This window comes from Centroberyx gerrardi, chromosome 3, assembly GCF_048128805.1.
Source record: "Centroberyx gerrardi isolate f3 chromosome 3, fCenGer3.hap1.cur.20231027, whole genome shotgun sequence".
NCBI lineage: Eukaryota > Metazoa > Chordata > Actinopteri > Beryciformes > Berycidae > Centroberyx > Centroberyx gerrardi.
The window spans coordinates 30,126,764-30,143,615 of record NC_135999.1 but is presented as its reverse complement, the minus strand read 5'-3'; the positions used below and the strand labels follow the sequence as shown (position 1 = coordinate 30,143,615).

General features: G+C 46.4%; 1 protein-coding gene across 4 annotated transcripts; it reads right to left on the bottom strand.

Moving 5' to 3' along the window:
• Nucleotides 1-251: 251 nt before the first annotated feature.
• On the bottom strand, nt 252-16,567 carry aftpha (aftiphilin a). Of its 4 annotated transcripts, none has more exons than XM_071917074.2 (10): nt 16,415-16,567; nt 12,809-14,526; nt 9,691-9,854; nt 8,939-9,068; nt 8,012-8,068; nt 6,439-6,561; nt 5,831-5,894; nt 4,407-4,490; nt 2,941-3,064; nt 252-396 (listed from the first exon to the last, which is right to left on the bottom strand). In XM_071917074.2, exons 2-10 carry the CDS (start codon nt 14,486-14,488, stop codon nt 255-257), a joined length of 2,568 nt encoding a protein of 855 aa, XP_071773175.1. In that variant the 5' UTR covers nt 14,489-14,526; nt 16,415-16,567; the 3' UTR covers nt 252-254. The 4 variants fall into 4 exon arrangements, with proteins under 4 accessions (XP_071773175.1, XP_078138710.1, XP_078138711.1 ...); XM_078282584.1 differs by having other exon boundaries at nt 5,831-5,891; XM_078282585.1 differs by lacking the exon at nt 4,407-4,490.
• Nucleotides 16,568-16,852: the final 285 nt, after the last annotated feature.

The window sequence follows — 16,852 nt, the reverse complement described above, 5'->3', positions numbered from 1 at the left end:
CCACAACATGGAAGCGAGAAAAAAGACAATAGTTTGATCAAGTGAGAGGAGAGAGAGAGAGAGAGAGAGAGAGAGAGAGAGAGAGAGAGAGAGAGAGAGAAGAGAGGAGGTGGTGGGCGGGGCCAGGGGAGGCAGGGGGCAGAGTCAGGGGAACCAGGGGAAAAGGGTCAGGGTGGAGGCGGGTCGGAGGAGGACAGGGGGCGGGGCCAGCGGAGGACAGGGGGCGGGGCCAGCAGAGGACAGGGGGCGGGGCCTCAGTCCGGCGTGGCCTGGCAGCCCAGTGGCGTCAGCGTGGCGGGGAACATCAGCACCTTGGCCTGCATGAAGGACAGGTCCGGCAGGCCGGCGATCACCTTGGCCGCCTCCTCGCTCAGGTTCTCCTCCTTCTTCGGCTTCCTGCTCCAACAGCAGAAGAAGAAGACAAACAGGAAGTTATAAATCTCACCACATCTCAAACACATCTATACATCTCTCCCTCTATCTCTCTATCCATATATAAGATAAGAAAAGATGAAAGTTTAATGAACCCCATGGGGTGACTGGGTTGTTGCAGCGGCACCATAATAATACAATACAGCGAACAAAATATAGGAAAAAATAAATAAGAATAGAGCAAATGGGAGGTATTGAACACAACTGCAACACTAGAACAGATTAAGTAGAAATATATGAATGAAAGGTATGAAATTATATGAAATGCAGGCATGAGGCTGTCTAAAATAACAGCAGAACATAATGAGACAAACAAGAAAATGAGTGAAAAATATGTACGACATGAAAATATATAGAATATGACATATATAATGAATAAAAAAATATAGAGATTAAGATATTTAATATAGAACAAATGAGAACATATGAAAATGTGAAGAAAAATAAATATATGAATCTATCTAGCGATTAATCTAGAAAATGAAGATGCAATAATGTGATGAGGAAAACAAAAAATCTGAAAACCAGTCCCTCTCCTCTGTCTGTCCACACCTCCACCCCTCTCCTCTCTGTCCACACCTCCACCCCTCTCCTCTGTCTCTGTCCACACCTCCACCCCTCTCCTCTCTGTCTACACCTCCACCCCTCTCCTCTCTGTCCACACCTCCACCCCTCTCCTCTCTGTCTGTCCACACCTCCACCCCTCTCCTCTCTGTCTACACCTCCACCCCTCTCCTCTCTGTCCACACCTCCACCCCTCTCCTCTCTGTCTGTCCACACCTCCACCCCTCTCCTCTCTGTCTACACCTCCACCCCTCTCCTCTCTGTCCACACCTCCACCCCTCTCCTCTCTGTCTGTCCACACCTCCACCCCTCTCCTCTCCTCTCTGTCCACACCTCCACCCCTCTCCTCTCTCTCTGTCCACACCTCCACCCCTCTCCTCTCTCTCTGTCCACACCTCCACCCCTCTCCTCTCTGTCTGTCCACACCTCCACCCCTCTCCTCTCTCTGTCCACACCTCCACCCCTCTCCTCTCTGTCTGTCCACACCTCCACCCCTCTCCTCTCTGTCTGTCCACACCTCCACCCCTCTCCTCTCTCTGTCCACACCTCCACCCCTCTCCTCTCTGTCTGTCCACACCTCCACCCCTCTCCTCTCTCTGTCCACACCTCCACCCCTCTCCTCTCTGTCTGTCCACACCTCCACCCCTCTCCTCTCTGTCTGTCCACACCTCCACCCCTCTCCTCTCTGTCTGTCCACACCTCCACCCCTCTCCTCTCTGTCTGTCCACACCTCCACCCCTCTCCTCTCTACACCTCCACCCCTCTCCTCTCTGTCTGTCCACACCTCCACCCCTCTCCTCTCTGTCTGTCCACACCTCCACCCCTCTCCTCTCTGTCTGTCTACACCTCCACCCCTCTCCTCTCCTCTCTGTCCACACCTCCACCCCTCTCCTCTCTGTCTGTCCACCCCTCTCCTCTCCTCTCTGTCCACACCTCCACCCCTCTCCTCTCTGTCTGTCCACACCTCCACCCCTCTCCTCTCCTCTCTGTCCACACCTCCACCCCTCTCCTCTCTGTCTGTCCACACCTCCACCCCTCTCCTCTCCTCTCTGTCCACACCTCCACCCCTCTCCTCTCTGTCTGTCCACACCTCCACCCCTCTCCTCTCCTCTCTGTCCACACCTCCACCCCTCTCCTCTCTGTCTGTCCACACCTCCACCCCTCTCCTCTCTGTCCTCTGGCTCTTCTGGCTCCGCCCACCAGCTGACACTGAGCCAGCGCCTGTGGAAACGGCTCCACCTGGTGTTCACCCTCAGATCTGCAGCTTCTAACCACCTCAATGTTAAAGGTCCCGTATTAGAGGAATTAAACTTTTCCTCTATTTATGTACAAATATCATCCAAGATGCTTAATGAAGATGTTAATATTTTATTGTGTTTCAGTGGTTAACTTTAAAGTATTTGCATTTTCAAAACTCAATCCTTTTTTCCAGTCAGTTTCAGATTAACTCCAGGAAACGCATCACAGCTGGACTCACTCCTGATTGGCTCCCTCACTAAAGAATGACTGAAATCCGTCCAATCAGGGTCCAGTTTGCAGCATCTGAACTGGAAAGCCTCCACTCAGCAGGTTTACCTCATTTGAATTACAGGAGCCGCTGCTGTCGGCCAATCAGGAGCCAGTATTGTGACGACTAGTCTTCACACTCATTCAGTTCAACTTTGAACTAAACTACATTTATCTGCAGAACATCATGAAGAACTTTATTCTGATCCTGAGACAGAGGAGAGTTAAAACTAAAAACTAAAATCATGAAAACTGAATAATATGGAGCTAAACAAACAAACAAAAATCGCAAAACGTTTTGAAATCACTAATACAGTTCCTGAGGTTGGATTGTCTTTCTGCTGCAGTTTTCTAGTTTAAACAACAGGATCATCTCTAAAAAAGCTCTACTGTCTGTCGGCCTGTGACCCCGCGGCCCCCTGCCCTTTGACCTCTGACCTGGTGGAGGTGCTGGTCTTCTCCATGGTGGACATCAGGCGGGCGAAGGCGTCTGCCACTCTGCTGCCGGAGCTGCTGGGGTCCAGCTTGGCGGTCGTCAGCTCGTACAGCTCTGGATCCACACCTGGAGGGAGAGGAGAGAACATTACAGAGGCACAGGGCGTCCCGGCCGGGGGAGAAGATCCATCACACCGAGTCCCAACTGTCAGTCAAATTGATCTTTGGTGGACAAATCAATAACGCTCACTGCCACACTGGGAGTAACTTTTGAGACGATGACATCTGAACGTCTCAGTTATATTTTGGTCTTCGATCTTTGCCTGTTCTCAAACTTTGTCCCTGCTGGTTACCATGCACTCTCTCCAACTGTGAGCCAATCAAATCAAACCAAACCAAAACAACGGCTCTGTGTCAAACAGGCTCCTGATTGGCTACCTGTTACCCTGGATACAAACAAACGGTAGCATCTAAACCTCTGCAAACCATTCCTGCTTTTTCTCCTCAGTCTGGATGGTACGGCAGTTGAAACTTAAAGCGTAACAAACCCAAATCTGTGTGAAGCCTGACATCTACTGGTAAAAAGCATGCAACGGATATTGCCATCTGCTATTGGCTGATCTTTGGTGCTTTTCACCATTAGACGTCAGGCTTTACACAGATTTGGGTCTTAGTTACTCTTCAACTTCATTCCCATCTAGAAAAATATGAAGACCAAGACAAAACGTGCACATAATTTGTGAGCTGCGACCTATTTGGCTCTGTGAAACCAAATACAAAAGTCTAATTTGCCTGATTAGAACCATACCAAGTGAGCTTCAGCACCAATATGGCAGCCTGAGGAACTTATTGTATCAGCTATCTCTGCATCCCGCGGTTCAACATGCACAGGGGGGTTTCTTGAAATTTTTGGGGCCGACAGAATGAATAATACCAGCTGCTGCTCACACCTAAAAAGATCCAACTTAACACACTAAATCTGTTTTTTTCTCTTTACTGAATGTTTCACACAGGACCGGATTCTGTACACGAAATTGAATTGCAAACGTAGGGCGACAGATTTCTATGACAAATGTATGTGAATTAATTTGGCTGGTAAAAACTATTCTTGGCAGGTAGTTTTTTTTAGTTTACCAGCCCTTAGAAGGTGAGCCAAAAAGTCAAATTTCAGACACTGACCATATTTCCGTCTGATAGCAGGCCAGTCTGACATATGAAGATATGGGAATTTAAGGGAATTCAAAATGCTCCAGGCAACAAAACAAAGTCACTCGTAATCACAGACCACAGTCACGATGTTTCTGATTTGATCTGGACTGTCCCACAGAAGAGAGTTACGTGGGAACTGCAGAGACGAGAGGTTAATACTAAGATGAAGAGGAGAGGAGGTGCGACGAGGTGGAGAGGAGAAGAAGAGGAGAAGAAGAGAAGAGGAGGAGAAGAGGAGAAGCCCGTGAGCGGCTGCTGACCTGGGATGGAGGGGGCGCTGCTGGAGCCCGAGTCCTCCACAGGGCCAAAGAAATCCAGGTTTAACAGAGAGGAGCCGCCGCTCGCTGCACAGCCAGCACAGTCAGCAGGCCCAGGGGGCGGCCAAGGTTAACAAACACAGACGAGAGAGAGAGAGAGAGAGAGAGAGAGAGAGACAGACAGAGAGAGAGAGAAACCAACCGGAGAGACACATGCAGCCGGTCAGTGGTCAGAGAGTCGAGGCAACTAACAGAGAAATGTTAACAAAGTGTTAGAGTTGTTTGATTTCTACAGCTTGATGAGCAATGAGCCTGGATGAAGCTTTAAGTGTCAAACATCCACATGCAAACTAGCTGTTGGTTTTCATTACCGCAGGACAGATTAGCTGCAGCTAGACTGATAATATTCAAGCAATCTGTGGGTTTAAAGGAAAAATCCCCCTCTGATCCTCTTCCACTGTTAGATCCCATCAGTCTGTGATGTTCAGATCATTCCAGGAGTTATTTTGTGATGAAGTGTTGTAATTTAAACCCATTTACCCTCAACCTGCCTCGCCTACTTCTACTGCAGTTAGTGATTTCCTACATTTCCCAGAATGCCTTTCAACAACTTGCAGAGAACGGGTGTGAACTTGTTGCTTTCAATCAAAAGGTGGGCATATGGGCAGATAGATAGCTGTGGGTTAATGTCCACGATCACAGCCACGACTCAAACCCCAGCCTGTCTCTCTGCTGCAGTGCATTCTGGTCTCTCTCCTGCTCCTGTGGTGGAGAAATTGGTCTCTCTCCTCTTCTACGATGGATTTCTCCCTGTATGATTGTTGAACGTCTCTTGGTGCAAAATGGCGGCTCTAGAAAGAAGCCCTCGCTCTTTGATTCTGAGGGACTGACACCAAAACCTGACGTCACCTCATCTACGATTGGCCGGTTATCCACGGGAAGAACACAGGAATGTACATCACCAACTGCTTTTTTAAGTGTTAAAGTGTTTTAGGGGGATTTTTCCTTTAATGAAGAAGATATTTATGAAGCAACAAATGTCAATCTGACATCTACAAATTCAGTCAGGGAGGGAAATTACCAGCAGCCTCCAGCCAAATGCTGGGAAATATTTGTCTGTGTTTGGTAAGTTAGTCTTCTCCACAGACAACCAACCTTCATTTGGAGTCCCATTCTATTCTAAACATCTAGTTGGCTAGTAAAATAGTGAAAGTGGCTGGTGAACGTTGGACTGAACCCACTGTGGCTGGTGGGCAGTAGATGGTAAAGCTCCGGCCCTGATTCAGCTTTTCATGAGATATTAACAAGGTTAGCAGGACGGGTTTTAGTGAGAGGAGACGAAGAGTGAGGCAGAAACAGGAAGAGAGAGAGGAGGAGGAGGACAGGGGAAACCAGACAGGTGGAGGAGGGTGGAGGGGGGGTCCTACCATCCAGGGGGTTGGTAAGGCCACTGCTGCTCCAGTCAAACTGGACGGGTGGGAGCGCCTCCTGCTGGAGAGACAGGTAGAGCCACGAGCAAACAAAGAGAGATAGAGGAAGAGAAGAGAAAGAGAAGAAGAGAGGGAGATAATTAATACTTACACAATATTACAATGTATCTGACTGTTAACATGATACTGACTGTTCTTGAATAATTTCTATTTTTACTGCTTTTAAAGTTTTAAATTAACTGCTCTTAAGTTGACAATGCACTTTGCTCACTGTGTTTTGCACTCCGTTTTTATTTAACTGTTTAGATCACTTGTTTATTATCCATTAGTTTGTCGTGTATCAAACTCAGGGAGCTGCAACGCAATTTCGTTGTACAATGACAATAAAAAGGAAACGTTTAAATCTTAAATTAGTAGATTAACAATAAAGGTAATCTGACTGTTCGACACTGCTTTGGTCTCAAGGAAAGTCTGCATTTTGTTTAGTATATTTCAGTCAAAGCAGCGATATTCTTTTGTTAATGCTCTTCTACACAGCGGCGCAGGAAACCCTGACAGAACTGGAAGGTAACATGAGGAGCAGCTGCAGCGGAGCGGAGTCCCACCTGGACCGTGTCTGGGGCGCAGGAGCTTTTCTCTGGACCCGCTGCAGGGGCTTGTGCTATAGAAGCTATCATCTCCACCGCAGAGATCGGCTTCACAGGCTCTTTGGTCGGTTCCAGCATCCCCTGAAAGAAAGAAAGAAAGACAGAAAGAAAGACAGAAGGACAGAGAGAGAGAGAGAGAGAGAGAGAGAGACATATCCACAGTCAACACATTTATAAATAAATTTGACTTGACTGAAACCAAAAAAATAAAAATTTGCATTGCATTTTAGCATTTGTTTTTTCTTTTCAGAAAATCTGCCAGAACAAGTTTTCTTAATATGCATTTGCCAAATGAACAAAGCGTGCTGCAGCAGACTGACAGTCAGTTAGAAAGCATAGGAAATTAGAACAATTGTAACATCAAACACATTCTCCCTAAAACCATAAAACCACACGTGTTTCACAAATAGGTTCAAATAAAATATCATTAAATATTCACTGCCCATTTTAATGTGTTTATGACCAGAATGTAGTGCTAGTGGTGGGCATTCATCCATAAGAATCAAAGATATCAATAAGTGATGAACACTGACATCAGCTGTCAGTTATAACTATCAGACTGATATTAGGCTGCAACATTATGAATGAAATGATAATCCTGCTAGATACTGTGATCATGATTATCGGTCCCAGTAGCTGCGGTTACATGAGCCATATTTTTTCATTCTGAATGAAATCCTTCCGATTGAAGAGGCAAGGATCGCATGGCGTGTGTTTACATGCTCCAATGCATGTAATCAGAACAAAAGTCTCTGACATGCACAAGATATGGAATCCAGCTCTCTAACATGGACTTAGGTTTTTAAAAAAATCGACCTGTGTCGGGCGCTTGGCACCGTTATTTCTTTACTGCTGTTCTTTCTGATGAAGCAACAGTTTTATCAGAACACACGACTCCAAAAGTGACAGAAACAGACGTTTTGTTTTGCAATGATTGGGTCTACTTGTGATTGTTACCGGCGTACACCGAAACCGGCCCAGCGGAGTCAGCACACACATAAAAACAGGCTGCGCCGCCTACGTCAGGCCGGCATAAATAACAAGCGCAGCCATTCAAATTCTCCTGAAAAAAGTAAACGTCATTGACGTCACTTACGTTAAATGGGCGAGTGTGCGCAGGAGTATGGATAGAAAGTGATCGGAATGAGCGTTTACATGATGAAATTTTATCCATGGAACTCTCAATCGAATTTCTTTCAGAACGGCCGGTTTATTCTGATTGGGCCAGTTTTCTGATTACTAGTGGAATAAAAGGCTCCATGTAAACGCAGCTAATGATTTAAGAAGAAAATTCTTTTACTGCACTTCTGGCATTTTATATCAATATCTTGACTATTTCCAGCTGTGGTATTGGCTTATCAGTATTGCTGATAAGCCAATACTCTACGGTTATTGATTGCGGTTCTAAAATCGCTATATAACATTGTGGATAATTGACTGTGGAACACTAAAAGACACGGGGAACATGATAATGTGTTGACTGGGTGTGGTTCAGTGATGAAGGTTTGGGCTTGGTGAGGTTCTGACTCACCAGGCTGGCTGCGTACATCGGGACGATGACTGGCTGCTTCTTCTGTCCCGTGAACAGCTGAGGGTGAAAAACAGCAGGTTAGAAAGTTCAGCTACATCACACACACTCCTGTTGTCAACTGAGTGTTTTTGAAGAGTTTGATTCCAAACGGAGATATCCACCATTTGAAAATAATGGAGGAGAGAAGTTATATCGATGTTGTTGCCACTAGTCACCAGTAGAGGTCAATAAAGATCACAGATTACTTAATGCACCTTTAAATCACTGCTTAAAACACATTTCTGCAGATAGGCTTCATACAGGGTCTCTGCAGATTTCAGAAAGCCAGATTTAAGACTTTTAAAAACCTTTTTAATGCTGCCTGAATTTAACACCAATTTCAAAACCAAAACACAGAAACAAAGCTGGTAAAAGCAGCCCGTTTCTGACTGAACATCACTAATGAAAGATCACACATAAATATAAATGGACAGAATAAGAAAAAGGTTAAGGGACATGAAGTCTGACTGCGTTTCATAAAGCAGATTGGATGCTTGTACGACTGACGTTGTTCTGGATTCATCTGAGAGTGCACATGCAGCACAAAGAAACCTGTCATTACATGGTGAAAAAATATAAGAACTCCAATTACTGTATTTAAAACACTGTAATACTTTTTCAGGCCTTAAATTTAAGACTTTCAGACTTTTTAAGGATCCAGCAGCTTTATGATCTGATTTAACCCATTTTATTCTCATTGTATTTGCCCAATTTTATTCCTGTTTATACACATGTATGACATTTATACTGTTGGGTTATAGCTATAATTGTTTTATTATCTGTAAGCACTTTTTAACCACTGACCAAAAGTGCTATAAAGACAAAATAGTTTAGGTGTAGGTGTATTGTTGTGAAAAGAGGAACAGGGAGGGTCTGACAGCGACTCACAATGTTTCTGATGTCGATGCCCAGGGAGCAGAGCAGGGTCTTGTTGCAGTGGGATCCGCCCCACTGGTGTCTGAGGCCGAACGCCTCGTGGATGTCCTGCAGCTGCCGCCACACGCCGCCCCACACCACCCTGCACCGCCCGGGAGGCACAGTCAGGTCAGGGAAAACTTTATTATCTCACAGAAACTGTTGTGCAGTCAGGCTTAATCTGACCAGCAGACAAAAACCCAAAGTATCAATTTTATAATAATATGAAACAGAGAAAAGCAGCAAATCTTAACATTTGTGAAGATGTAACCAGCAAATGTTTGGTATTTTTCAATTACTAAATCAATTAATCGATTATCAAAATTACAATTGATTAATTTTCTGTCGATCGACTAATCGATTAATTGACTAATCGTTTCAGCACTAATTCCATGTTATTCATGTGGCTCATCACAGCTCGGTTTAATCAATTCCCAAAACTGACAACCAGAAAACCACGACTCAGATTTAGGAAGTCATAACGACAGACACAGGAAAATAAACACTCTCCAGAAATCTAATCTTCTTAAGGGTTTTAAGAGTAACGGTCATCTTCATAGTTTCATTTTAACATTTTGGGGTTTGAAGAAAGATGCCTGAAGTCACTTGCAGTAACAGACTCCACTAAACAGTTAGGAGGTTTTTCTGTGATGCTGACTTGTATATCTTGTATATCAAGTGACATGCGAGGCGGTGTGGAGGTGAAGGCGGAGGCGCTGACTCACCCGTTGCATGGCGACCTGCTCCCCTCCTCCCGTCCCGGCTGCGGCTGGTCGTCCGGAGGCTCCAGCAGGGTCTTCAGGGACGTCACCTCCTCCCCCACCGGGGCGACGGGCGTCTGGGGGAAGCTGCTCTGGAACAGCCGCTCCAGACGGCCGGACAGAGACGCCTGCAGCACAACACACATCACTTCAGGAACACGGCTTACAAAAAACACATCTTGTTTCACAGCCACATTTCTGAAATTTAACCTGTTTTTTGCAACCTGAGGGAACGGCTTGGTGTCCAGGAAACTGCAAAGTGTGTGACTGTGTGTTGCGCTATTTGACAAATGTTCACTTTAGCCCTTTTACACATGCAGCTTCTCCCAGAAATTTTCCAGGAAAATTGCTGTGTCAGGGTCATGTGTGAACGGGAGCTGGGGATGATATTCCATCAAAGATGATCCGGCCCCTCAATATCTAATGAAATTCCCATGAATCTTCCTTTGTGACACTAGTGCGAACAAAACCTGTCAGATTCCCGGGTTGAGCACGCAAAAGGTTATGACGGTCTGATGTAATACAATTTCACACAGAGTGAGCGAACCAATCACAGGAGACTCTGGGCGGTGTATTTCACTCTGCGACCCGCTCACTGCAGCATTTGTTTGAAGCAAAAAGATGGACGTTTAAAAACGTTTTCAAAAATGTCTGGAAAACTGACTCAGACTTGGAGCTGAGGAGCTGCTAGCTGTCCAAATGGAGCATCAGATTAATATGAAACATTGATAAACAGCAGGAGAAACACAGCAGCTCCTTAGCTGCCATTTTTCTAAAGAAATAACAGGTGACGTCTTCTGTCTCAAACCTTAAACACAACATCCGGCCTCGCCTCACCTATCAGGGCCGTCCTGCCATGTGTGAATGCTTTCTACACAGAAATTTACAGATAGAAGCTAATCGCATGAACAGGGGAAACCACTAGAGCTGCTGGAAAAGTTAACACAGCGATCTGACTGTTCTGTGTTTGAAAGGGGCTTTAGCTGCTGCTCTCTGTTGTGTTTTAACCTTTATCCAGGAAAGGTTTGCTGAGCTCCAGTCTCTTTTCCAGCGTCACCCTGCTTCACATTAATAGCTGGAAGCTGCCCAGTACAACCTCAGTCTAATACTGCTGGTCTCTGAGCAGCCTCACTGGAACCACTGGAGGTTCACTGCCTCGCTCAAGGGCACAGTGTTTGTTCACTTCCCCGGGTCATTTTCCCAGTTGGGATTTCAACCAGTGACAGCTGAAAGATATTGACAAAAAATCTAATTGCGATTATTTGACAGAATATTGTAATTGCGACAAGTTTTTCTTGTCATAAATGTTTTAGAACTTTATAATTGTTTAAAGAAATGTGATTAGTATGATGAAAGTTTTTTACCAATATTACTCTAAAACACTTTGTTCAGAAATCCACATTTGGACGCTTCTCTCTCTTAAGCAAATCATTGCAGCCTCTGTGATTTGGAAATTGCAGAAGTTCATATTGCAATTTAGATTTTTTTTTCGATTAAATAGTACAAACTGAGTCTAATACTGCTGGTCTCTGAGCAGCTGTACTGGAACCACTGGGTTGAACTGCCTTGCTCAAGAGCACCTGACAGTAGTTGAGTGAGGAGGAGAGCATTCGTTCGTTCAATTCCCCACTCAGTATTTGAACCGGTGACTCTCCAGTCACAAGCCTGCTTCTCTGCCCAGTACTCCGGCTCTGCCCCGTTTCCTCCTGGCCGTGTCTAACCGGTCTGCCTGGCAGCGGGCCAGCGGTGTGGTACAACAGGAAACCCCGGCATTACTGACACAGTTCTGAACAAAGGCAACACTTCCACTGAGCCTCGCCGGTCGTGTTCCAGCGGTTACGGCGGATTTATGCCTTAATCTTACCGGTATGTACTTCAGCGCCGAATACCTGACCAGGTCACATTCCTGAGGTGATTTTCTCTACGCTCAGAGTAAACGTCACTGTGTGCGTCACGTTTCCTCTACTTTTATCTGTCTGCACAGAGGGCAACAGCAGTAACGTCCTCCTCTACATTCCACAGGCCGACTCCCATGTCACAGATCATTTCATGTCGGACGAGTGTTTTTTTTTACTTGCAGCTGAAGTAAGCTAGACTTCCTTAAACAGGCTGATCTAGGAAGGAAGGACTTGGTCTATCATTTCACCTCATCAAAGCCTGGCCATTATGAGTAATAGGTTGGTAAATATTTAATACAAACAGTGGAAGTTGCTGTCGGGGTTCCTCCTCAGGAGTGACACAGCTAAATATGAACAAACATGACTTGTACTTGATTTAAATCTGATATTTCTGAATGCAGTTTCTCTTTTGCCCATGGGTTGTGAAGGCAGATCTTATTGTTTTAAATACGTTTTTATCTTCTTGTACTCTCACTGCCACACACACACACACACACTGTTTGTGTGTGTGGACTGTCACGGTGTGCAGAGGGTATTTTAACTGTCAATGACGGGTGTGACCCGTTAAGGTCGGTGTGGAACAAATTTAATTTTGGCACAATCAAGTCTACTTTGTCCTTGAACGAAACTGACTTCATTATTCCTGTCTCTGAGCTGTTTAATACATGCTAAAATTATAATATTGATGATTATTTTGCTGATATTCTGATCACAATTATTAATCACGATTATTAAACTATTTTACTTTACTTTTTGCATCTTGTGTCAACATCTCGACTACAGCAGGAATTTGAAATTAATTAAAAGTGTTATTTTTTCAATTGCCAATGTTGATGATTATTAATTGTAGAAACCAAAATAATTTTTAACCCTGACTTAAAACTTATATTTATTCATGGCTGTGTCTGATTTTTCTTCTATGTTCTGTCACTCTCATTTCCCCAACATCTTAATTTTGCTGTTGGTGCTTCATGCTCTGCCCTCATTTGTTTTCTCAGCATCTTATTTTATAAAGCACTTTGGTACAAACTGGTTTTGTCTTTTGTGTGCTACATAAATAAAGTTGACTTGACTAAAATCTTGATGTTGGATCATACATGATTAACTGTGCAGCCCAGTAGGTTCCCAGACTGCTAAATGATTCTGGACCGGTAAATTTCTCCAGTTTTCCCCACAGAACTTACCGAGTGCCTGTCCGTCCTGCTGGTTTGGTCGCTGAAGGCAGGAGGTTCGGTTTCCTGCCACTCCTCCTCCTCCTCCTCCTCCTCTCTGCTCACCGGGGGAGGAGCGGCGCTCTGCTCCTCGCTGAACGCCGCCCAGGACTCCCCCTCCTCCTGCTGCTGGTCAGGCTGGTCGAAGGCGCTCCACCCTGCGTCCACCTCGCCGTCTGCAGCCACCGCGGCCGAGCTGAAATTTCCAAAACTGTCGCTGACGGGGAAGTCTGCGAACTTGCCTCCGTCCTCCCCCTCCGTTCCACCGGTGTGGAATTTGGGGGTGTCGAAATCGCCAAAGTCATCCTCGTCCTCAGCGGCGGTCGTTTCCTGCACAGGGGCGGAGCCGTTTGACCCGCTCTGCTCCTGCTGGACCTCCAGCTGGTCAAAGTCGGCGAAGCCCTGGCCGCTGAACGAGCCGGCGTCTCCAAAGTCCCCGAAGTCCTCGTCGTCGTCGTCTTCTGCCAGCTGGCTGTGGTCGGCGGGCGTGGCGGTGTCCTCCTGGAGGGGTGGGGAGGGGACCGAGCCCGTGGTGCTCATGTCACCGTACTCCTCCAGAGCGTCTGTCGACAGCGGCCGGCCGAAGGACGTCTCCGTCTCCGTTTCTGTCTCCGTCTCGTTCCCGGAGCCCTTCCCGTCTGACTGTCCCGCCTCGCCGTCCGCGGTCGTCTCAGGCGAGAGGTCGTTTTCGCTGCAGCCCGCCGCGTCTTCAGAGCCGTCCCCGTCGACCTCGCCCACGCCGTTCAGGGCGAGGGGCTTCTTAGTGCAAACTGCCTCGGGGGCGGAGTGCTCGTGTGCAAAGGCTATGTCCCTTTGTTCAAAGTCAGCATCTGTGTTAGAGCCCCCATCCCCGTCGCCCGAGCCGCCCGGAGCCTCGGCGGAGACAGATATGGAATCAGAGCCGGACGCGTTGGGTCCGGTTCTGTTTGTGTCCCTGACATCGTCCTCTAAAGTCATTCCCTGTTCTATAATACAGTGCTCTTGGCAGGCGCCCTCCGCCAGCCAGCTACCCCCATCGGGATTGTCCAAGTCCTCGTTTGCCGTCTGGCTGAGGTGTCCTTCAGCATTGGAAAAAGCAGCAAAGTCTGCAAAATCGTCCTCTGGGCTGCCGGCGGGGACGCTGCCCGTGTCCTCAGTGGAGGTTCCTTTTTTATGAGAGTGGACAGAATTCTGCAAGGAAGGGCTTCCCTGAACTTCAAACGTTGCAAACCCGTTTGTTAGCACCTCTGTGCCTCCGCCGTTGCAATCAACAGACTCGCTGCCAGCTTGGCCGCTCCCTGAGAAATCCAGGGAGTTGGAGAGAACCTTTTTTGTCTCGCTGACAGTTCTTTCTGAGGGACTGCCGCCCTGCCGGCCTCCTGGCACGATGCCGTTGGCCTTGGAGAGCTCATCGGAGGAACTGTGCGTCCCGTTAGCGGAGCTGAGGCTGGAGACTCCCACCACCCCTCTGTTGTTGATGAGTTCAGGTGGGGAGGTGGCAGCCAAGGCCTGGGCCTGGTTGAAAGTGGTGGGGGTGTCGAACTCGGTGAAGCTGATGCTGTTGGGGACGCCAGAGAAGCCGCCGAAGTCTCCAAACTCGTCGTCCTCTTCCTCGGCGCCGTCCTCCATCGGGGGCGGAGACGAGGAGTACATGCGGATCACGTCTGGCTCCATGGTTCTCTGGCAAACTCAACAAATCCTCCTGGCTACACCTGGGAGAGCGAGAAAGGCGTCATTAGAAGGGAATCATCTGTGATGATAGTGTCTGTTGAGATGCTATTAAAAATACATGTATTTATATTGTAGTGGTACGACACCCAGAGAGCGAAGTCCTATTCTCGCCTGCTAATAACAAGAGCAGAATGAGGGCAGCTCTCCATGGTGCTCCAGGACCTATTAGCTTGATGTGTGGCTAAAGCCGCACCATAAATTGAATTACTAAAGCACTCCGGACTAAAAAGAGGACAGATTGGTTTCAAATTGACAGTAATTAAGTGGTAATGGGAAACCGGCACTGTGACATATAAAGTTAAGGCAAAGCTGGAACAAATCATGTAAATGGAAAGGTAAGAGAAGCATGAATCAAGTCAATATGCTTTTTCTGACCCAACAAGTTTATGAACTGTGAGTTTATGTGATGTTTACAAAGAATAACCTGAGGGCAACATGCAGCAGATTAGCACTGTCTACTGTACTAATCAACGAATGTTGCCTTTTTTCTGTCTTTACAACCACTTTTATTCTCAGCTGAAGTCACGTCAGTTTTCCTTGTCTACTGAACTCTTAGGTAGCCCAGTTCCATTTTTGATCACTTAAAACATACATTTTTAAGTTTCTTCTTCTGTAAGGTTACTGGATGTGCTCCACAAGCCTTATTTAGTGTGTGTGTTTGTAGAGAGCCCTATCTCTACACAAAACCAACACCACTGGCGTCCTTACCACCCAGATCTCTAAGGGGAAACCCAGTTTGCATTCCCAGCCTCCACCCGGAGCAGCCGGTGTCAAGAAAAGTCTTGTTTGCTTTGTTGTCCTTATCTCACAGCAAATCTAGGAGCAGGTAGTTTATACCCAAGGGACGCTGACTGGGCTACACACAAATAACTCAAGCACACCAACATTACAATGTAGAATCAAGCAAATATTTCTGAAAATAACAGTGTCCCTACTTTGTTGAATTCACTTAACTTCAGGAATGCTGGGTCGTGTAATCAGAATATCTTGAGCTAGTATAAGAAACAATACAACTGTCTGTACAGCGAGAGCAGCTGGTGTGTGTACAACATAATGTTCTTGTCCAAGTAGGCAGTTAGCACACGTTATCTGTTAGCTATCAACAAGAGCTGTCAGACCAGCAGCTTCACTGAGCAGAAAGAAAGAGACGAGTTAGGCTCTTCTGACAGCTGTTTACCGAGCAAACTACAGGTTCAACTGTGCTGGTTCAAGCAAATTATCGAGTTAGCCCAAGTTTCACAGTATTTCGTTACTTGTCTGACGTTAACGTTAATGGTTGAGTGAAGCTGAAAAGCTAACATGCTAAACGGCTAGCAGACTGGCTAGTTAGCTGGCTCACCAGAAATCTGACAGCTGACTAAGACGTGAATATGGAATAGACGGCAAATCAGTTAAAATGAACCTGGCATGAAAGTAACAGCTAGCATTAGCTAGCAGCCAGCTAACGAAACTATAAGGCCAAAACACTTTGGATCCCTCGACTCGCTGAGATGGGGTGGTAACGTTGGCTAACGTTAGCTTGATTAGCCTATCTGGAAAACCTAGTGGCAAGCTAGATTGATTGTTATTACCAGGCAAAATAGTTTGTTGCCATTTAGCCGAGTTGGTTACATGATTCCCCAACAGTAACGTTAATACGTCATCGAATCAAATATATAGGCTACCAAGGCAAAAACATAAGATACAAGAAAGTGAGAAGTCAACTACCCTACTTAGCTAACTACGCAGCTAGCTAACGCTAACGTCAACAACAGGCATATTCCCTTGTCTTCCTAACGTTTAGCTAGCAAGCTAGCGTTAGCTCATCCTCTGCATCCGGGTTGGTTGACAGCAGGTAGCTTAGTTACGAAAAGAAACAGTTGAACTAACCGTGGGATCCTGGCCGTTGATTTCCATGACTCAGTTAAAGCAGGTACCGTCCATATGGTTTAAGTGGAAGCCGACAGCAGAGGGAAGCGGCTGGTGCTGAAGCCAAACTAAGGTTGAGTCAGACAGCCGGGTGCTGCTCCTACTCACCTCCCTGCCTCAACATCACCCAGCATGCATTGCAGGGAGAGCGGTGCTGTGGCAGGTCTGTCGTGTGTTTAGTTCAGACTCCCAAACTTTCCCATGTCAAACAGATACTATACATTAGACTGAAGAGCCTCATTCAAAACGGTTTTGTCCCAAGGAATCTCATCTGAGAAGATTTTTGTCCATAGTTATGATTTAGTAAAGACCTGCAGAGCCTTCTCTACTGCAGATGATAACCACATGAGGAGAGAGAGACCCAGGATGAAAACCAGCAGCTCTCGAACACATTTGAGT

Excerpts from the sequence above, each read along its gene's own strand:
- aftpha (XM_071917074.2), bottom strand. The coding sequence starts at position 14,488 with ATGGAGCCAGACGTGATCCGCATGTACTCCTCGTCTCCGCCCCCGATG. Across the intron at positions 8,069-8,938 it reads GCATCGACATCAGAAACATT|CTGTTCACGGGACAGAAGAA; the intron begins GTGAGTCGCTGT and ends TTTCACCCTCAG. Across the intron at positions 397-2,940 it reads AAGACCAGCACCTCCACCAG|GAAGCCGAAGAAGGAGGAGA; the intron begins GTCAGAGGTCAA and ends CTGTTGGAGCAG.